Here is a 22,721-nt window from a genome sequence, read left to right as displayed (position 1 = left end):
CTCAAGTAACTTTTTACCCCTGTTTTTGAGATAAATTATTGGAGGTAGTTCCTCAAATACTCACTTGCTGATCTTCACCTAAATTATAAATATTATCGCCCATGTATTTTTTTTTTTCTTTTTCATTGTCTGTGTTCTCCAATTAGCTTAAAAAAAAAAAAAGATACCAGAAGAGTCTTGGGTTATGTTAGATGACCACTACTATGTTATCTTTCTTTTTAAAAAAGATTCAGACATGACTAATAATACAAATGAAAAGTTAGGCTTGTTTTTTAAAAAGAGACAGTCTCACTATGTTACCCAGCCTAAAAAAATGAGGTGTTTCTACATGCCAAGGTATTTATAGAATTAATATTTATGGAGCATCTACTATGGGGCAGATACTGTGCACAAAACAAACCCTCTGCCCGCGTGGAACTTACATGCTAGTGCAAGACACAGACAACAACCAAGAAAACAGGAGTTTCTAATAAAGATGGCACCAATTTAAATTGAATGGTAAATCCGAAGAGTTTAAAAGAAGTTATAAATTACAAATACCAAGCAACATTTTATAGGAAACTGAGAGGTATTAGAAAAGAAAGAACATTTTTGGACATCTACAATGTAGCTGCCTTGTAGATAAACCAGGATGAACGAGTCTAGTGGTTGTAGTAGGCTGATTTAGTTTGAATTCGCTTTACTGCAAATTTATATTATCAAATCCCAGGGAACAAAAACCCTTTAAAGAGAGAGTCAAAGAAAGAGACTAAAAGAGGTCAAAGAAAAGATAATCTACTTGTATTTGAAGCGATAAAGTTTGCTTTCTTCATTACAATGCAAACTACACAGCGGCTGACAAGTAAAATGGCTTCAAGTCATGTCTCTGGCTGATATAGCAGACTGGCTCACTCAGCTCTATTCCAATCACCTCCCATGAAAGTTTGCTGCATTTCCCTTACTACTCTTTAGCTCAGGCTCCACATGGGACCTAGCTTCTTCCAAGCAGCTGCAATACTTTAAAATCTCTGAGGCAGAAGAGGTATCAGGTGGAGGCTGTGCTTCCACGATCTCCATCAGTGAGCACAGCTGTAGAGGCATCTGAGGGTTCTGCAGCAGCTGTAGCTGAGATCCCAGCACCTGGTTCTTAGCCTCAGGCGGGCTGAGAGGCAAACGGTGGGGCATCCATTTACCTGGCCTAGATTAAACCAAAGATAATGTGGTCCTAGAGCCACTCATTGTGGCAGCAGTTCTCGATTTCCCAGCTTCTTGATGGTGGCAGAGACATAAAATCCACTGTAAGCCACACAACTGTCATTCCTGGAAGCTCAGCCTGCTCCCTCAACCCTTCCAAGGATTTTATGACCACCTCTTTTTACTCTATTAAGCTTTTCTGTTTGAACTGTACACAAGTAATGAACTCTTAACAAGCGTTTAAAATCAGATGTCTAACAAAACTGTTCATGTTGCCATGGAATACCTGAGGTCAAGTATTATTTTAAGTAAAATAGTTACATAAGAGGTGTATTTTTTGGTGGAGAGTGACAAAATAACAATATAGATAAGACTACCTGCAAAAGTCATGGAAATTATCTCTAGAAATCTACAATTATGGGCTTGCCTCAAATCCGCTTTGTTCTTTATGGAGACAGAGTCTCACTCTGTCACTCAGGTTGGAATATAGTGGCGCAATCTCGGCTCACTGCAACCTCTGCCTCCCGTGTTCAAGAGATCCTCCTGCCTCAGCCTCCTGAGTAGCTGGGATTACAGGTGTGTGCCACCATGCCCCCAGCTAATTTTTGTATTTTTAGTAGCGATGGGGTTTCCCCATGTTGTCCAGGCTGGTCTTGAACCCCTGATCTAAGCGATCTGCCCACCTCAGCCTCCCAAAGTGCTGGAATTACAGGTGTGAGCCACTGCGCCCTGCCCCTCAAACCCCCTTTGTAATGAACTCATATAGTATCAACATGGTAAACAAATATAAGAGAAATTGAAATAAAATATTCTTACTTGACTGCAGCAAATACATTATCTCCATTTGGAACAATTATACAATTTTTCTTTGCTTCATTTATACCAACATATACAGGAAGTTCATCAGGAGAATCCCTGTGTAAGCAAAAGACATTAAAAATTTAGCTGCCCTTAATTTATATTATCAGGCAAGTGGAATTTCAGGTCTATAGACAACAATTTACGCCTTTTTTTTTTCCCTTTTTTGAGGCCTTTTTTTTTTAATCATACCAAAGTTTATTGATTACATCAAACAAAAATGTCTGTAATGGAAAAGACAAGTTGCAGTCATAAAAGATGGCATTCACATTCATTTCAGAAAGCAACAACGGAGATGTAAAAAATTGCTTAAGTGAAAAATGTAATATTGCGTCCCATTTCGCAAGCTGAAAAATTATTTTGTCAACACGTATAAAATCTGCACATTTACATACTACGTGTTAAAAAATTCCATCACTACAGTATTATAAATATTGCAAAGTTAGGCTTACATTTATACTGTTGCTGGTGTATATGTAGTAGATATGGAATGTTTTCAGTTTAGTAGGTAACAACCTCAAACAATGGACAATAGCTGCGAAAATTACAAAAACATTTCAATAGCTCAAAATTATTCAAATTATAAGTACATCATCCTATTACTATACTTTTTTCCCTTTCTCTGTCACAAATAGGATGATTACATTGTAGTGCTAGGAATACAGCATGGTCTACTTCAAATTATTTGATCTGCTAACCCCACACTAGTCATTTTTTAGCTCTTCAGTAAAATATCTTTTAAAAAGGAAAGCCAGGTCCCTCCCAAGGATCCAGGTTGAGGCCTTTTTTTTTTTATAAGGGCATTTTTTTTTAAATGAAACAAAACTTTTAAGCTCCAAGTTTCTTAGGAATATCTATGATAAATCTTATATAACGGAACCTAAAACTAAGATTCTTAGGACCTAGTTGCTTTTATACTCAAATACAAAAAAAAAAAAAAAAAAGGAAAAACAAGAAAAAGGATTGTAAAACATTACCGATAAAAGGATCTTATTCATGTATATAACCAAATCCTTTTATTTTAAAATTGAGGAAACAAATACTGAGAGGTTAAATCACTCAGCCAAGGTCCTAGTAAGTTAGGATGCTGGCTACAGTATAATTCAATTCGTAGCCCCATGTGCATTCTACTGTACTACAACACTTCTCCCTGGGAATGTTCCTTCTATTACCTTACATTTAATCTTCACTTTAAAGAATAGCATCTCTACTGGTACAAATGGACAAATTTTCCTCCTGGAGTTTCTCTATTTCTTAACCTTCTAAGTATTTTGCATGCATTCATTTAATTCTCATAATATTCCCATCAGGTATGTACAGTTATCTCTATTGTTACAAGACAGGAAACTGAGTCACAGAAAGTCACAGTCACTAATGATACAGGGTCACACAGATAATAAACAAGAGGACCAGTGTGACTCCAGAGACCACTCTTAACTACCATCTGCCACTCTGGCACCTGGCAGCACACGGCTTATTAAGCACAGCTGCTCTAAATTATCTTTCTTGGGCCAAAAGCGCTCTTCTGAACCCAAAAGGGAAAAAAAAGGTTTACAAGGAAAGGAAAAATGAGTGAGATTAAACCTAAAGAGTTTACCCATCCTAGGGAAGGTTAAAATGGTAACAGCAAGAACAATAGATGACTCATCTATCCATCAACAGGGGAAAATATGCCTTTCACCTTGGATGACTCCCTGAAACTATTGCTACGGAATAAAAGATGAAATGCTCCTATTATTGCAAATACAAAATTGCATGCAGGATTGTGTAAAGACAATGCCAGGTTGGTCTGCCAGAATGAGCCAACAGCGTGTGATGTGCTTCCCCCTGCAGAGAGCCTATGAACGGACATGCAGTCAGGGAGGTTTCACATCACCAAGATTCCTATCCCGGAAAAGCAGATGTTCATAGCTCTGGGAATGGAATGCAACCTCGTGGAGAGCCTATAAACGGACACGTGGGGGGCGCCTGTCCATATGGATAAGATAGGGCTACAAACGCCCTCATCTTGCCACGGCTCTTCTAGGCCTCTTTAGGGTTAAGACATACTCCCTTCTGAGAATTTCTGGTCTAACCGGTTGTCTAGCTTCACGTCCTACTTCTATGGATTGTTTGTAACCAGCTTTTGCTGCAACTGTTACTGCTGATTAGTATCTTGCTAATCATAGGTGATGGAAAGACCGTGGTTCTGTTTTAAGGCTCTGTTAGAAATTACTGATGCACACTATATTGTAAATTCTTATCTCTATACACTGTACTTCTGCATACAGATGTTATGTTAAAGAATTACTTCATCCCCATGTGACCATCTCACCTCATAATCAAACGACTCTAAATCCCTCACTAACCTACCCCGCCCTCACTAAACTTAATAATAAACACTGGTATTTCCAGTGTATTGGCGGCACACGGGACCAGAAGGCGGTGACCCCCCTGGACCCAGCTTTCACTATCTTGTGTGTGTCTATTATTTCTCGACCTGCTGATCCACCTGGGAACAAAGAGAGAGCCCCGTTGCATTGCAGGCTGCTAGCCAGATCCCGCAATATCTGGCGCCCAACGTGGCCTTCTTTGTTCCTCGGCTCAGTGCACTCCGAGTACGGGTTCATGACGACTAGTCTTCAGTCTCAACGGTAAAGTCTCCAGGTACGCTTTTTCCGACTCTCCCCTCTTTTCGGGTTTGTTGACTGGTATTATTCCAGGGTTATTATGGGACAATCACAGTCTAAACACCAGGCTTATCTGTCTTTTATTAAACTTCTTAAACAGGATAGAATCAAGGCTGATTCCAATAACCTTATTCTCTTATTTCAGACAATTGTAAGACACTGTCCTTGGTTCCCTGACAGAGGTTCTATGGACCTATCAGACTGGGATAGAGTTGGCGCCACGCTCTGCCAACTCATGAGAGATGGTGTTTTACTTCCTATTTCTGTTTGGACTGACTGGGCTCTTATTCGTGTTGCTTTACTTCCTTTTCAGTTTGGTGATCCTCTTCAACTGCCACAGGTTAATGCGGATGGTGAGCCGCTCCCTTTACCTTGGGTAGCTGACCCCGCTACTAGCCCTCCTTCTGATGATGAGGAAGAATTCGATCTCTCCTTGTTTTCTTCCCAAGAGGAGGAACCTGGAGATGATCCCCTCCCTCTGCCTCCTATCTTGGAACTTGTATATGTTAACTCTTCTTCTACTAAGCCGTTGCCCCCTCTGCCAGAGGAGGATGTATGGCATTCATCTGAATGGCCTGTTTCTCATTCTTCTCGTCCTTTTGAACCTCTTCCCTCTTCTAAGCCTACTGTTTCTTTCGACGCTCTAGGACCCCTTCTTTCAGAGGCTTGGCACCCTCACTCTCCTTCTCTTCCTCTGCCCCTGCACAATGGATGTATGAGTCACTTCTCTGGATAGAGCAGTGGATGTTTTCCAAACACAAGTTGGAGGCGTTAATTGAAATTGTTAATAACTTACTACAAGCAAACACTATGGAACCCTCCTTGTCTCCATGGAACTCGCCTGTTTGTTGCACAAAAAACGTCAGGAAAATGGAGGATGGTAACAGACTTGAGAGCCGTTAATGCAGTTATTAAACCTATGGGGGGCGTTACAACCCGGTATGCCCTCCCACTCCATGATTCCTAGGGAATGGCCTTTAATTATCACTGATCTTAAAGACTGCTTTTTTCGTATTCCTTTAGACAAGTCAGACCATGAAAAATTTGCTTTCACTATACCTTTCGTTAACAATTCAGCTCCCGCAGCTAGATATCAATGGAAAGTTTTACCTCAAGGAATGATTAACAGTCCTGCTATTTGTCAGTTGTTTCTTGGTACTGTGTTACAACCTATCCGACAGACTTTTAAAAATAATAACATTCTTCATTATATGGATGATATACTGATTGCTGCTCCCACTAAAGATGAATTAATTCAATGTTTTACTTCTTTAAAATTAGCTGTTGCCAATGCAAGACTCCACATTGCTCCTGATAAAATTCAACAAGCCACTTCTTTTCTGCACTTAGGAATGCAGCGAGAAGCTCACTTCATTAAGCCCCCAGCAGTCCAACTTCATACTGACAATTTAAACACCTTAAATGATTTTCAAAAATTACTAGGTGACAACAACTATCTCAGACCAACCCTAGGCATCCCTACTTATGCATTATCTCATCTATTTGCCACTCTATCAGGAGATACAGATTTAAACAGCCCTTGCCCTCTATCTAAACCACCAAAACAAGAGTTGTCTTTGTAGAACAAAGAGTGAGAGAGGCACAAGTCTCTTGTATCTACCCAAATTTGCCTTTACAATTTTTAGTTTTTCCTTCCATCCACTCTCCTACGGGACTTATAGTATAAAATGATTCTCTAGTTGAATGGGTATTTCTTCCTAACTCAGCCTCTAAACCTCTTTCAATATATCTTGATCAAATGGCCACTTTGATTGGATTAGGACATCAATGTATCAACGGCTTTGATCCAAACATTATTGTGGTCCCTTTGACAAAAAATGAAGTTTAAAATGCCTTTTCCACATTTTTGTGCTGGCCGACTAATCTGGCTGACTTCATTGGCACTACTGATAATCATTTGCCTAAGTCAAAATTCTTTCAATTTCTACGAAATACTTCCTGGATTCTACCAAAACTTACTTGTTCATCACCACTAGAGGCAGCCATTACCATTTTTACTGATGGATCCAGCAATGGAGAGGCAGGGTATGCAGGACCAAAAGATAAAGTCATTTCTACTCCATACAATTCTGCTCAAAAAGCAGAGTTGTTTGCTGTTATCTCTGCATTACAGGATTTTGATCAGCCTCTTAATATTGTCTCTGACTCAGCTTATGTAGTCCATGCCACTAAGGCAATAGAAACAGCTACCATCAAAAATATTACTGACACTAATCTATTTTCCTTGTTCCCTTTGTTACAAAAAACTGTCAGAAACTGAAACCACTCTTTTTTCATCACTCACTTTCGATCTCATACTAATTTGCCTGGACCTTTATCTAGTGGTAATCATAAAGTTGATACTCTAGTTTCTCTAGCCATTACAGATGCAGAACAATTTCATTAACTCATACTAATGCCTCAGGTCTTAAACATAAATATTCTCTCAGTTGGAAACATGCTAAACAAATTGTACAACACTGTTCTCAATGTCAGTTTCTTGTCTTACCCACACAATCTCCCAGAGTTAATCCCCGAGGCCTTCTCCTAATGCTGTTTGGCAAATGGAGGTTACTCATGTTCCTTATTTTGGAAAATTAGCTTATATGCATGTCACAGTTGACACCTTTTCCAATTTCATCTGGGCTACCTGTCAAACCGGAGAAGCCACTCTCACATTAAAAAACATGTTTTCATGTTTTGCAGTTATGGGAATTCCTAGTGAGCTCAAAACAGACAATGGTCCAGCCTATTGCAGTAAAACTTTAAAAAATTTTCTTGATCAGTGGCATATTAAACGTATTACTGGTATCCCTTATAACCCACAAGGCCAAGCTCTTGTAGAAAGAACAGAACTTTAAAATTACAATTACTTAAACAAAAAGAGGGGGATAATGAGTCGTCTACCGCTCACATACAACTAAACTTGGAAATGTTCACGTTAATTTTTCTTAATATTCCTAAATCTAGTTCTGTTACTGCTGCTGAAAAACATTTCTCTGGTAACTGTCCCACGGTAAACCATGGAAGGGAAGTATGGTGGAAAGATGTTCAATCTAATATACGGTCAAAAGATTCTATTTTAACGTGGGGAAGAGGCTATGCTTGTGTTTCCCCAGGTGAACATCAATCTCCTGTTTGGATTCCTGTTAGACACCTGAAATTGTGTCCTGAAGATGCATGCAACAACAAGACAGAGAAATTTGCTGAAAAAATGCTACAGCAGGAAACAACTAACACATCCAATGGTCAAAAAGAAGAAAATGACCACACTAACTCGTTTACGACAGACAATCCAGTCCATCATCCTGAACAACTTGTCTGCAGTGATCCGGGTCTGCCTCAACCTCTGCCTCCTCCTGATGACACTGATCCTTCTACCCTCTGTCACACCACAGACTGTTAAAAACTATACATATTGGGCCTATATTCCTTTTCCTCCTCTTATTTGAGCCATGACATGGATGGATGCTCCTATCAAGGTCTATGTTAATGATAGTGTTTGGATGCCTGGTTCTGTAGATGATTGTTGTCCTGCCCAACCTTCAGAAGGAACCCCTTCCAATATCACTTTAGGTTGTAGGTATCCACCTTTGTGCCTCGGACCCACTAATGGATGTCTCTCATTAGATATTCAAACTTGGGCAGTCACACTACCATCTAGTCACTCTGTCCCTCCTGTAGGACACTTGGTATCAGGGCTCTCATTAAAACCTCTAAAACAGATCAAAATAGGAATCACTGATTATATTCACACATCCCAATATAAGCCTTTAGGAACTGCGTGTCTCCTGAACTTGTCTTCAAATACTGACAAATTAATACGGAAGGATTGTGTTAGTCCAGAAGGAACTGTGTTATTTAATTCTTCTCACTACACCATTGTTGATTGGGCTCCTGAAGGTCATATTACTAATGATTGCCGTTAAGGTCACAGAGATTGTCAACATTTTCTCTATGATATTACTTACCAAAAAAGTAGTGACAACCCTCCCCTATTATGTCGTATATTTAACTCCTTTTTTCCTTTTAAGTGGAAAGGGGCAGGGGTTGCCACTGCAAAGCCAAGGCTCATTGTTCCCCACTTAGGACTTGAACATTCAGAATTACGGAGATTAACCATAGCTATGACTGGTATGAGAGTTTGGGCTGGAGAAAGTGTTATAAGTAAATCCACCTTGTCACCTCGAAAACTAAGATAACAGATTGATTTACACTACTATTTTCACACAGCCAAAAATATCACTATGGCAATCGTCAAAAGGTCAATTCAAAGACAGGATAGTAAAGACTATGAGGACTTATACCCCCCCATTGCTAATGTGCCCCCACCACCTCTCGTACAACCTATTCCCCCCAACCCACATTCACAAAAAAGAATACCATCCCAAAATATATATACTATCTATATGGAATCCAACAAAACTATACCACTTAAAAGTTGTGTTAAAACACCATATATGCTATTAGTAGGAAAGATGCATATTAATTCAAACACCAACATAATTACCTGTGTTAATTGTTACTTGTATACTTGTATTGACTCATCCTTTAATCAATATCATAGTATTTTAATAGTCAGAGCCAGCAAAGGTATTTGGCTCCCCGTAGCCTTATATAGGCCTTGGGAATCTTCCCCTTCTATCCAGGTTATTAATAATATTCTACAGAAAATTCTTAAAAGGAGTAAATGATTTATTTTTACATTAACTGTAGTAATAATGGGCTTGATTGCTGTTACTGCAACTGCTGCTACTGCTGGAGTTGCATTACATCAATCTATTCATGCTGTTCATTTTGTGGATAAATGGCAAAAAATTCTACTCGGATGTGGAATTCTCAGTCAAGTATTGATCAAAAATTGGTCAATCGAATTAATGATCGATTAACAAACTGTTATATGGATGGGAGATAAAATTATGAGTCTAGAACATAGATTACAAATGCAATGTGATTGGAATACTTCTGATTTTTGTATAACTCTGTTCCAATATAATGAATCTGTTCACAATTGGGAATCAGTAAAACGTCATTTACAAGGAAGTGAAGATAATTTAAGCTTAGACATAAGCAAGCTCAAAGAACAGATTTTTGAGGCCTCTCAAGCACACTTAACTGCTTTACCTGGTGCTGAAGTTTTAGACGGTATCTGTAAGGGGTTATCTAATCTCAACCCCATTCAATGGGCAAAATCTTTGGGAGGATTCACTATCGTTAATTTTGTTCTGTGTATAATTTGTGCTATTAGTTTATTGTTCATGTGTAAAGTTGGAAAAAATATTCTTCAATCCAATTGTGATCAGCAGCAAGCTATGATTGCTACGGTTCATTTAAATTAGAGAAAAGAGGGAGATGTAGGGAGACCCCCTGAAACTATTGCTACGGAATAAAAGATGAAATGCTCCTATTACTGCAAATACAAAATTGCATGCAGGATTGTATAAAGACAATGCCAGGGTGGACTGCCAGAATGAGCCAACAGCGTGTGATGTGCTTCCCCCTGCAGAGAGCCTATGAACGGACATGCAGTCAGGGAGGTTTCACATCACCAAGATTCCTATCCCGGAAAAGCAGTTGTTCATAGCTCTGGGAATGGAATGCGACCCTTGTGGAGAGCCTATAACAGATGCATGGCGGGGGGCGCCTGTCCATATGGATAAGATAGGGCTATAAACGCCCTCATCTTGCCACGGCTCTTCTAGGCCTCTTTAGGGTTAAGACATACTCCCTTCTGAGAATTTCTGGTCTAACCGGTTGTCTAGCTTCACGTCCTGTTTCTATGGATTGTTTGTAACCAGCTTTTGCTGCAACTGTTACTGCTGATTAGTATCTTGCTAATCATAGGTGATGGAAAGACCGTGGTTCTGTTTTAAGGCTCTGTTAGAAATTACTGATGCACACACTATATTGTAAATTCTTATCTCTATATATTGTACTTCTGCATACAGATGTTATGTTAAAGAATTACTTCATCCCCATGTGACCATCTCACCTCATAATCAAACAACCCTAAATCCCTCACTAACCTACCCTGCCCTCACTAAACTTAATAATAAATGCTGGTATTTCCAATGTACTGGTGGCACCACGGGACCAGAAGGCGGTGACCTCCTGGACCCAGCTTTCACTATCTTGTGTGTGTCTATTATTTCTTGACCTGCCGATCCTCCTGGTAACAAAGACAGAGACCCGTTGCATTGCGGGCTGCTGGCCAGATTCTGCAATAGGTGAGGCTAGTGAATATTTATCCTCATTAGCAGGACAGCAGCTGTATTTTAGAGGTGAAGAAAAGATCCTTTACCTGAAATACCCCATGTGGTACTGAGTTTTATTATCTCCAATAATAATGGTCTGGAACTCAGGAGGATCATAGTAAAACCTCCAATGAAGGTTAAAATTCAGGCCTGTTGATTTTTTCTTCGTTTTATGTTTTCCAGCAAGGATATCATAAGGACCAACTAATTGAAGTCCAAGGCTTGCAGAAAGTGAATCTATAAAGAAAATAAATTTAGACAATACTTTCTGGAGACAGATAGGAAATAATGCTTTTAGTTAGTAAACTATTTCTAAGCAATTGTCTTTAAAAGTTTCTAAAGTAAAAGAAAATCTTGGCCGGGCGCGGTGGCTCAAGCCTGTAATCCCAGCACTTTGGGAGGCCGAGAAGGGCGGATCACAAGGTCAGGAGATCGAGACCATCCTGGCTAACACGGTGAAACCCCGTCTCTACTAAAAAATACAAAAAACTAGCCGGGCGCAGTGGCGGGCGCCTGTAGTCCCAGCTACTCGGGAGGCTGAGGCAGGAGAATGGGGTGAACCCGGGAGGCGGAGCTTGCAGTGAGCTGAGATCCGGCCACTGCACTCCAGCCTGGGCGGCAGAGGGAGACTCCGTCTCAAAAAAAAAAAAAAAAAAAAAGAAAATCTTGAGCTATGTGTGAAGATGTCAGTTATAAACATTCAATAGAAAAGAAGTCAGAGTAACAGGAAAAGTGGCATTTACATTTAGGATTTCCTCTTAAATTTATCACTGAATTAGCCTAACATTTTAAACATTGCTGTTGTTTCTTATTTTAGCCAAAGCAAGACTGGTTAGCATTTCTACAGGCCCATTACCACACTGCAGTTAGCCTCAAATACTTGTAGCACACACAGGTTAAGGGAGAGAAAGATAGCAAAGATGTGTGGATTAAGAGTAGTAAACAACAGGCCAGGTGCGGTGGCTCACACCTGTAATCCCAGCACTTTGGGAGGCTGAGGTGGGCTGATCACCTGAGGTCAGGAGTTCGAGACAAGCCTGGCCAAGATGGCAAAACCCATCTCTACTAAAAATACAAAAATTAGCCGGGTGTGGTGGCTCACGCCTGTAATCCCAGCTACTGGGGAGGCTGAGGTACAAGAATCACTTGAACCCTGGAGGTGGAGGTTGCAGTGAAATGAGATCGCGCCATTGCACTCCAGCCTGGGTGACAGGGTAGACTCTGTCTCAAAAAATAAATAAATAAATAAAAAAGTAAAAAAACATTTCTATCCCCTTTCCTCTACCTTAGGTAATCACACCAGATTCCCCTGACTCTTTGACAATCTATTTGGCCAACCCTAACCCTGGATGACTCCGTCTTCCTTCTCTATTCACAGATCACAGACAGGGAGTGTTCACAAACCACAAAAACATGAAGTCTGTGCAAATGTACAATGCATAACCTCAAATGGGTCCTTGCTTCTAAGACGGAGGGGAGCACTCCAGGCAGGACCCAGTTTTTTTATAAGGAGGCAAGGATGAAGAAAGCAAAAAAATTCCTGGAAGAGGTAATAACATGAATAGAAGCATGGAGATAATTTGACAGGAAAAATAGTTCAGCTCAACTAGAGCTTAGGAGAGCATACACTAACTTTTAAAGCATTAAGAAAACTAAAACCGTCCATCTCATTAGCCAAAGATAACAGTTAATAGTCTATTATACAGTAACAAATTTCCACACTCGCCACCCCCATGAACAGATACAAATATGGAACAAACTGAGGGTTGTTTTGTAATCTGCTTTTGTCCTCCATCCTGTCCCATTTAAATTTTCTGAATATTTTTCCATGCTATTCAATGTTATTTTACGTGATTTTTTAATAGGGCATGATACTGCATTATAAAGAGGTAACCATCTATTCTCATACTGAAGGATATTTACTATTTCTTTTTTTTTGTTCTAAAATGTTTCAGTGAACATCTTTGCTAATAAATGTTTGTATACAGGTATGACTATTTTTAAAGAAACAACTGCACAGTTCTGTTTTGATCTACTGGCAAAATTCAGCATATGTATCAATATACATTTCCATCAATGGTGTATGACAGTGCTTACTAGTTAAAAAATTTAAATAGTATTGTGCAAAGTAATGATCACAGCCCATTAACAGTTTCTTTATCCCTTCAGAGACAAAATAAGCACACAGAAAAGTACACAGGGATATGTGTGTACTCCCTCTCCCCACCCTCCCTTTTTAAAAAAAATACTAATGGTAGCATATTCTATACACTCTTCTTTTTCACTTATTTCATGCATGATAGTTTATTGTTTCCTAAAAATCTGCTTCATGCTTTTAAAACAATGAAGATCTAATGAATAGATGTGGTATTGGTAGGCATTTAAGCCATTTTCCATTTTTTGTATAAGTAAACATCCTCACACGTAATTCTTAGTTTATGTAATCCATAAGAGAAGTGCTTGGAAGCAGAACTGTTATAACTCCTGCAACATATGAAAGAGCTTGCTTTCCTTCACATTCCCCCAGAATGTAATGAAATTATTTACCTTTGCCAAAAAAATAGGTGACAGTGGCATTACTACAGCATTAATCTATATTTCTTTCTATATTTTCTCTTACCAGAAATATCTTGGAAAATATTCCTTTTCTATGAACAGTTTATATCCTTGGTTAGGTTTTTTTTTTTTTTTTTTTTTTTTTTGAGACAAGGTCTTGCGCTCTGTCACCCAGGTTGGAGTGCAGTGGCGCAATCTTGGCTCATTGAAGTCTCTGCCTCCCAGGTTCAAGCAATGATCATGCCTCACCCTCCCGAGTAGCTGGGACTACAGGTGTGTGCCACCATGTCCAGCTAAGTTTTGTATTTTCAGTAGAGACAGGGTTTCACTGTGTTGCCCAGGCTGGTCTCAAATTCCTGACCTCAAGTGATCTCCCTGCTTCGGCCTCCCAAAGTGCTGGGGTTACAGGCATAAGCCACCATGCCTGGGCAATTATTGTATGTTTTAGAGACGGAGTCTTGCTCTGTCACTGAGACTGGAGTGATCAGAGCTCACTGCAACCTCGAACTACTGGGCTTAAGGAGGGATCCTTCCATCTCAGTCTCCCAAGTAGCTGAGACTATAGGCACATGCAACCATGCATGGCTTTTTTTTTTTTTTTTTTTTTTTAATTTTTTTCTAGAGAAGAGGTCTCACTATGTTGACCAGGTTGGTCTCAAACTCCTGGCCTCAGGCAATCCCCCTCCCTCAGCTGGGATTACAGAGTGTGAGCCACCACACCCAGCCCGTTTCCTATTACATTACTTTTTCCATTAATACAAGAATGATTCTGGAGCAACTCACCAGATGGCTTTTCAGGATCAAGTTCTTCACAGAACTTCCAGAAGTGATAGAAATCTTCAGGTAAAGAAAGCTTATAATGATTTTCTATTTCTTTTCGAAGGTCACTGGAGACATCAGCTTCACAGAATTTACTTTTCTTCTCATCAACTGTTTTTTCACACTGAAAATTAGCACACAAACTTTAGTTCTCCAAATTATCTTTAGTAATTTCAGTAACTCTCCTTGCATAACAGTATCACTCACTCTTGTTCACCCAGCTCTATGAAATACATGTGTTTTCCTCAAAACTCTCTAAATGGTATTTGAGTAAAATCTGGGAATTCATTTGGGCACAGGAAAAAAGAGTAGTTTATATGGTGGTTAAGAGGAATCCACACAGCAAGTCCTTAAATATATTTTTGTAAGATAATGGAAACCACAAAAAACAAAAAGGCAAAAAAAAAAAAAAAAGAAATAATAAAGAGCAGGAAGAGAGGAATAAAGAATTTTGCCCTCTTTTGGTTAAAGGTGTGAGTCTTTTAAACAGATTCATTGATCACACCAGAAACAGTCAGAAGTAACTGGATATAAGCAATTCATCAGTTAAAAAGCTGTTTCTCCATAAAAAAAGACGAGTTCATGTCTTTTGCAGGGACATGGATGCAGCTGGAAACCATCATTCTCAGCAAACTATCGCAAGGAAAAAAAACCAAACACCGCATGGTCTCACTCATAGGTGGGAATTGAACAATGAGAACACTTGGACACAGGGTGGGGAACATCACACACTGGGGCCTGTCGTGGGGTGGGGGGAGGAGGGAAGGATAGCATTAGGAGATATACCTAATGTAAATGATCAGTTAATAGGTGCAGTCCACCAACATGGCACATGTATACATATGTAACAAACCTGCACATTGTGCACATGTACCCTAGAACTTAAAGTATAATTAAAAAAAAAAAAAAGCTGTTTCTTCAGCAACATCCAGAGTTGTATCTGAGCTACTCATTACCCAGCCTTAAAAACAGATACCTCCCTTTTGATTTTTCAAATAAAGAGGGAAAGTTAGTGACAATGTTAAATAGCCACAGTTCCTAACAAAGCTAGCAGAATAGCACTAAACTCTAGGCCAAAAATCCAATTATTTCAGAAAAGGCCTTTAAATGCCAGGATTAAGTTACAATACTCATCTCTAGGACTACCACAGTATAGGTTCATTATATAAGTATGCTAGGTTTTATAATGCCTACTAGATATTTGATAAATTTCTGTAAAGACAATATGCTTACTGGGAGGTTATGTATGTTTAGTTTACTAAGAAGCAATCTGTTTTTCTTTCTATGAACCTAGATTCTTTCTTGTTGGATTGAGTTCTTTCCTTTCCTACCTGGAGCAGTGGTTCTCAACTGGTGGTGATTTTGCCCCCCAGGGGACATTTGGAGACCTATTTAGTTGTCACCAGTCGGAAGAAGGGTGCTAGTGGGGCAGAGGCCAGGTATGCTCCACATCCTACAATGCCCAGGATAGGCATCCTCCACAAGGACTACTGGCCCCAAATGTCAACAGTGCTTAAGTTGAGAAATTCTGAGCTAGATGATTCTCATATTTATATTCTTTCATTTTTCCAGTAGTCTGAAGTTTATTGTTATGTCAGGTATCATTCAACGTCTACAAAATGTAATCAGATGACAAGAATGGTCATGATGGCATTGATTCCAAGAGCAAACAAAACAGAACAAATAAAATACCTATTGTTAGGAGAATAGTTATAAGGCTTCCAAACAATAGACTATTACACTTAATACTACAGTTGACCCTCGAGCAACAAGGGTTTGAATTTTGTGGACCCACTTATACATGAATTTTTTTTCCAACCAAATGCAAATAAAAAAATACAGTATTCTTGGGATGCAAAATCCACTTACAGAGGGGGCCAACTTTTCATATACTCGGGTTCCACAGGAACAACTTTGGAACTTGGGTACGCTCAGATTTTGGGATATATGGAAATGTGTTACTGCATACTAGACTATTAACTGTTTTCTTTGGCTAATGAGATGGATGGTTTGTTTTCTTGTTGCTTTAAAAATTAGTGTATGCTCTCCTAAGCCCCTGGAACCAATCTCTGTCATGAACCGAATGGTTACTGCATGGCTACACAATATGGACCAATCTATATTATATATTTTTAATGAGGAAAAAAGTCTTTGATTATATGCAGCATGATAGCCTTTTTATGAAGTTCAAACACTAAGAATAAATATTGTTTAGGTATACACTCATAGGAGATAAGCCTATTTTTAAAAGGCAAGGGAAAACAAAATTCAGGATCGCTACATCAAACATAATTGACAGGAAGAAGTTAGGCTGAACCCATAGGAGAGGAACACGTTTAGATGCAGAGCTGTTGTCTGTTTCAGCTTTGGGGTTGAGCAATGGGTTCACAGCTGTTTACTACTTAACATAAATAAGATCAAAGACAATCATGAATATAGTAACAGTTTATTATGCTAAGGATTATAATGTGTCTGATTTATAAAAAAAAAAAAAACAAACACACAACACGTTGAACAAAAAGGCTGTTGAGAAATGAATCCAGAAGTATCAATAACAGCAAATAGTAAAGATCATAGTAAAAACAAGTAGTAAGTCATACTTCTTGAGACCTTATTTTGTGCTATTTCACTGTTCTAAGCACCTTCTGTGGATTAACTCATTTAGTCCTCAACTGTCTCATCACTAGATACTATTAACCTCATCTTACAGCTGAGGAAACTGACGTTAACTTCCCTATGTCCCTAACTAGGAAGTGGAAGAGAAGGGATTTAAACTCAGGTTTAAATCTGGCTCCACAGCAGATTCTCAACCACTTCACTATGTTGCTTCTCCAACAGCAAATATAGAACAGTAGGAACATATGAAGTCCTGAGCTATCCTGTCTTCTGTTTTTATAACAGTCTTTTTTCAGACTTTCAAAGACTGGCTCCAACTGAAGATGTTAGAAAAGGCTGAATCTCCTTGCTGAAAGGCAGTTTTGCATAATGGTTAGGTTGCCTGGGTAGACTCCTGACTCTACTGATTTCCAACCTTAGGCAAGTTACGTAACCTCTCTTTTCTTTTCTCATCTGCAAAAAAGGGCATACAGTGCCTATATCACAGGGTTGTTACAAGGAATGTTATTATATGTAAAAATACACAGGACAGTCCTAGCACATAATACACAAAGGCTGGCTTTTATGGTTATAGTCTCTATAGCCTCATCTTCATTTCTGGTATTGTATTTCTAGTTAAGCACATCACTCCACCAAAGCAGTTCTTCACTGCACCTTCAAAGAGAATTTTTTCAGCTGTGCCTTAACTCACACACTAGTTCAGCATCTCCATATCCCTAACAACTAGAATTTAGAACACCTGTCCCCTTCGGAGGCTACTCTTCTTCTTTGCCCTGGTATTCCTAGAGTGCATGGGCCAATATGAAGAATGCCTATACGCACGGCCCTTTAACAGTTAATTAACCCCTCTAAGACTGTCTCACCCTGTCCGATTTATGGCACTGCCAGAGGAATTTTTCTAAAACTTCAGTTATCACAACGGCACTTCTTTCCTGCCTGATTCCCCTTATTGCTACTGTGGAGGTTACAGAACTTCCGAAATCGTAGTAAAGTACGAGAGAATGCACATACTTTCTCGTCCTCCCCTCTCAGTAGTGCTTTTATGATTAGGTCCCTCTTTCCCATTTCCCTGGCTCTAGCCAAGCCGAACGCTCCGCTATGCCCAAACATCTCCTACAGTTTTTTGTCTCAAAATCTTATTCATCTGCCTTCAAAACCCTTTTTCAAAGAGTAGTCTTAAAAGTCTTCTTTAACACCCCCCTGGGACTTGTTAAATTCTCCTTCAGTGTTTCCATAGCACTTTTTACACACCAGCTTTATAATCCCAAACAAAAAAGTAACAGTAGACTGCGTATTCGCTTGTGCCCCTCCTCCCCAGGCCGGGGACTCAAGGAGCAGGGGCAGGCGGGTTGACCCCGAATCCGCAGCGTCCCGCACAATGTCTAGAATGTAATCGGTTCCCCCATCAACCTGGTTGGGCGAATGAATGAACCGCCGGCTGGCTTAATCCGTTTCCCCAGGAAATGCGCCAAGAGGAGATGGGCAGAAGACGCAGAAGCCCTACTTTCCTTGTCCAACCCCCTGCAGGGCGCGAAACAGCGGCCCTGGGCAGGGTCCCCGCAGCAAACCGCAGGCCCCAGACACACAGCAAGCTTAATAATCATTGGATGAATGAAACGCGCTGCCTCCTGGTGCCCTGGCTGTCACCCAAAGCGCCCCGCGTAGCCCGCACAGCCTTTCCGGCAGTACCTGCGGCCCCTCCCCGCCGGGCCTGCGCTTCCCGCCACCGCCGACCATTCTGCAGCTGCAGCGCCAGCAGAATTCCCCGATACGCGGCCGCTTCCGAGCGCCCCCAACTGCTTCCGGGTTCAAAAGCCTCCATTCCGAATCTCAGCGCCGCCGGGGCGCGCCAATTTAGGGGAAAGGCCCCGCCCATTCCCCGCCCCCTGAGACCTGGCGCCGGGCGCATTGAGGCCCCGCCCACTCCTCTAATGGGCGCGGGAAAGGAGCGTCTTTGGTCCGCGTAGTCTGCGTCTAGGCTTTCAGGAGCATCTTCCAGGCTCGCTCCAGAGACCCCTAGACTCCTGAATCTGAATCCGTTAGAATGGTCCAACCTTCCTCTTTAGGTGTCTACTAGAGGCAAGTTTGGATGTATGCGGCTGTCCTCAGTACAGCCCCTTCCTTGTTTTTTCTTCATTTATATTTACTTAAAATATTAATCCTTTTCTCCTTCTCCCCCATCCCTCTCTCTCCCCTACTTTACGGTTATTGGCTTACACTAATTCAATCCCGATTATCTCCAAGAAGGAAATCAATGTCTGTCGGTCTCTGTCTTCGTACCGTCGTCTTATAGGTACAATTTGGACTGTTTTTTCTCTACACCCCTGATACGCAAAGTATAGTACCTGAACCAGCAGCCTCAGCATCCTGAGGGAATTTGTTAAAAACGCCAAATCTCAGGCCCTACTCCGACTTACTGAATCAGTATCTGCATTGCAACAAGATCCCCTGGTAATTCCTATGCACATCAGAATCTGGAAGGCACAGCTCTCAACTGATGTCCTTGGGCCTCCTTCACATCCATCATGGGAAGGTCTTATTCCTCATTCCTGAGATGAGTTCTCTATTTCCTGAATCTGTGTCTCCCTTTTTCTTGATTATATATCCTCATGTTGTGGAACATAGCCGCCAATAGTTCCTTAAGGGAGGCTGCTGCCAGGTCTTTTTTCCCACAGAGCGTGCATATCTGGAACTGTTTTTATTCTGGCTGAGCACAGAGTTCTAGGTTGAAAATAATTTTCACCCGGAATATTGGAGGGCTTGCTCCACAATATTTTAGCTTCCAGAATTGTTGAGAAACTCTACGTCATTATATTTCCTTCTCCTTCACAGGTCACTAAATTTCTTGACATGTAAACCGCTTTCGTTTCTGTTTTGTTTTGTCTCAAGAAGCTTTAGGATCTTTTCTTTATTCACAGTGTTCTAAGACACAATCTAGTGTCCTGGTTAGGGGTCTTTTCTCATTCCTATTGGTCAGTTTTTCAATCCTGAAACACATGTTCTTCAGTTATGGGAATTCTTCTGGTATTATTTATTTCATCATCTCTTCTACCCACCCCCTTGTTATAGCTCTTCTTTTTTTGAAATTTGTTATTTAGATCGTGGACCTTCTTGGCTGATGTTTTTTCTTACCTGTCCGGCCGTATTTTCTATGTCTTCATCTTTTTATTCTACTTTCTCTGTGACTTTTTCGACTTAATTGGACAAATGACTATCATATTACTCTCTTTATTATAGCTTTATTCCTAAGTGCTCTTAATTCTCTGTTCTTTTATAGCATTACATTATTTTTCATGAATATAGCTCCTTTTATTTTTGAATATGTCAATTATAGGGTTTTTAAAAAATGCTTTCTACACAACTCTGCATTGACTTTGTTTCTTTTGAGTCTTTTTTGGTTGTTTGTTTATATTTGGTCCCTGTTGCTTCTGCTAGAGACATTCTTCATCTTGTGTGGTGATCCTTGCTGTCAATTTATATGTAAAATGAGGCTCTGAAAGGGTGCTTTGGGGACATAGACAAGGCTTGTTCACTGCTGGACAAGGTGTAAGATGATGGGGGCAAGGACCAGCTGTTTATTTTCTTCCAGAGAGTAATCTTCTAATTGCTCACTTTGAGAATATACAGACTTCTTGGAGCCCAATGCAGGAAAGAGGCTGGGAATCTTAATAATTTCATTATATGCACTGTATTAGTCCGGGTTCTCCAGAGAAACAGAACGAATAGATATCCACTTATCTATATCTGTACCTATATCTGTATCTACCTATCTATTAGCTCATGTGATTATGGGGGTTGAGACGCCGCACAATCTGCTGTCTGCAAGCTGAAGACCTGGAAAGCCCATATTGTAGTTTGAAGCCCTGATAACTGGGGAGCCGATGGTGTAGATTCTAGTTCGAGTTGAAGTCCTACAAACCAGGATCACCAAGGGCAGGAAAAGATCAAAGATTCAGTTCAAGAAATCTAGCAGAGAGAGAGTGAATCCTCCCTTCCTCTACCTTTTTGTTTTATTCAGACCCGAATGGATAAGACGATGCCCACTCACATTGGTGAGGGTAATCTCTTTTACTCAGGGCCCTCACAGACACTCAGAAATACCATTTAACCAGGTATCTGGGCATCCTGTGGTCCAGTCGAGTTGACACATAAAATTAACTCTCCACCGGGTGTGGTGGCTTATGCCTGTAATCCCAGCACTTTGGGAGGCCAAGGTGGGTGGATCACTTGAGGTCAGGAGTTCAAGACCAGCCTGGTCAATGTGGTGAAACCCCATCTCTACTAAAAATACGAAAATTAGCCAGGCATAGTGGTGCATGCCTGTAGTCCCAGCTACTTGGGAGGCTGAGATACAAGAATCACTTGAACCTGGGAGGCGGAGGTTGTAGTGAGCTGAGATCACACCACTGCACTCCAGCCTGGGTGACAGTGAGACTCCGTCTCAAAAAAAAATAAAATAAGATTTAATTATCATGCACACCTTCACTTAACACCACTGTTTCATAATAGCATTTTTACCTTTAGCTGTGTCTGGTGTCCCTGAATCCATATTCTGATTCCATATCTCCCAAAAGAAACAATCTTCAGGTTGGGAATGAGGGATAGAGAATGTTTCCCTGACTTTGCCCAGGGAGGAAATCTAGGAGTCTTAACTGCTTCTGGGACTCTTAATGGTCTCTTTTCAGCTCAACCCACTGAAGACCTATGGTACTTCCAATTCCTGAGCCATTGTGAGGTTCTGCAGTATCAGTGAGCTTGCTTCCAGGCATCACTCTGAAAACACTTGGGTTTCAGTTTTCTCTGGGAAGTCCATATGTTCGCCAGTATATTAGCTCCCTAAAGCTGCCATAACAATTACCACAAACTGGGTGGCTTAAAACTATGGAAATGTATTCTCTCACAGTTACAGAGGCTAGAAATAAAAAATCAAGGTGTCAGGAGGTTGATTCCTCCTGGGGACTCTGAGGGACAATCTGTGCCATGCCTTTGCTTTAGCTTCTGTTGACTGCTGGCAGTCCTTGGCATTCCTTGGCTTGCAGATGAATCACTCCAATCTCTGCCTCTGTCATAACGTGTTCTCCCTGAGCATCTGCCTGTGTCTAACTCTCTTTTTGTAAGGACAGCAGTCCATTAGATTAGGGCCCACCCTAATCCAGTATCACTTTATCTTTTTTTTTTTTTTTTTGAGATGGAGTCTCGCTCTGTTGCCCAGGCTGGAGTGCAGTGGTGCCAGCTCGGCTCACTGCAACCTCTGCCTCCCGGGTTCAAGCAATTTTCCTGCCTCAGCCTCCTGAGTAGCTGGGTCTACAGGCACATGCCACGAGGCCCAGCTAATTTTGTGTTTTTACTAGAAACAAGGTTTCACCATGTTGGTCAGGCTGGTCTTGAACTCTTGACCTCAAGCAATCCACCTGCCTCGGCCTCCCAGAGTGCTGGGATTACAGGTGTGAGCCACCACACCTGGCCATCACTTTATCTTCTTTTGATCCATGCACACAGATCCTATTTCCAAATATGGTCATAGTCAATGTTTCCTTTTGGGGGATGCAACTCAACCCACATCAACTGATATCTAAACTTTTGTGGCATTTTTCTGTTGTCTATTCTCCTCTTTTCTTTGTTTTTATGTGTATATGGTCCCTCTGTCCCCTTTTTAACCTTCTTTATCTTTGTTTTAGTGAGGCTTCTTAAGGAGTGGAGGAAAGTGGATGTTTTCAAGGTATGTTAAGTATGTTAACTGGAGGATTTATTATTGCTATTTTTCAGTTGAATAACA

The 22,721-nt window shown here is 40.6% G+C and overlaps 1 protein-coding gene across 1 annotated transcript in view; it reads right to left on the bottom strand.

Annotated features, from left to right (window-relative positions):
- LOC101023020 (histone PARylation factor 1) overlaps positions 1 to 18,760 on the bottom strand; it is a 32,051-nt gene extending 13,291 nt beyond the window's left edge. Inside the window, exons 1-4 of the mRNA XM_003899357.3 lie at positions 18,635 to 18,760; positions 14,294 to 14,453; positions 11,002 to 11,191; positions 1,990 to 2,088 (exon numbers count right to left, since the gene is read on the bottom strand). Of these exons, the coding sequence (XP_003899406.1) occupies positions 1,990 to 2,088; positions 11,002 to 11,191; positions 14,294 to 14,453; positions 18,635 to 18,682 (497 nt within the window). The 5' untranslated portion in view covers positions 18,683 to 18,760. The remainder of the gene's footprint in view (positions 1 to 1,989; positions 2,089 to 11,001; positions 11,192 to 14,293; positions 14,454 to 18,634) is intronic.
- Positions 18,761 to 22,721: the final 3,961 nt, after the last annotated feature.

The sequence above is a fragment of the Papio anubis genome, chromosome 3 (assembly GCF_008728515.1).
Source record: "Papio anubis isolate 15944 chromosome 3, Panubis1.0, whole genome shotgun sequence".
Classification (NCBI taxonomy): domain Eukaryota; kingdom Metazoa; phylum Chordata; class Mammalia; order Primates; family Cercopithecidae; genus Papio; species Papio anubis.
Note: the sequence above shows the minus strand (reverse complement) of the source record. Positions and strands in the feature narration are given on the sequence as shown.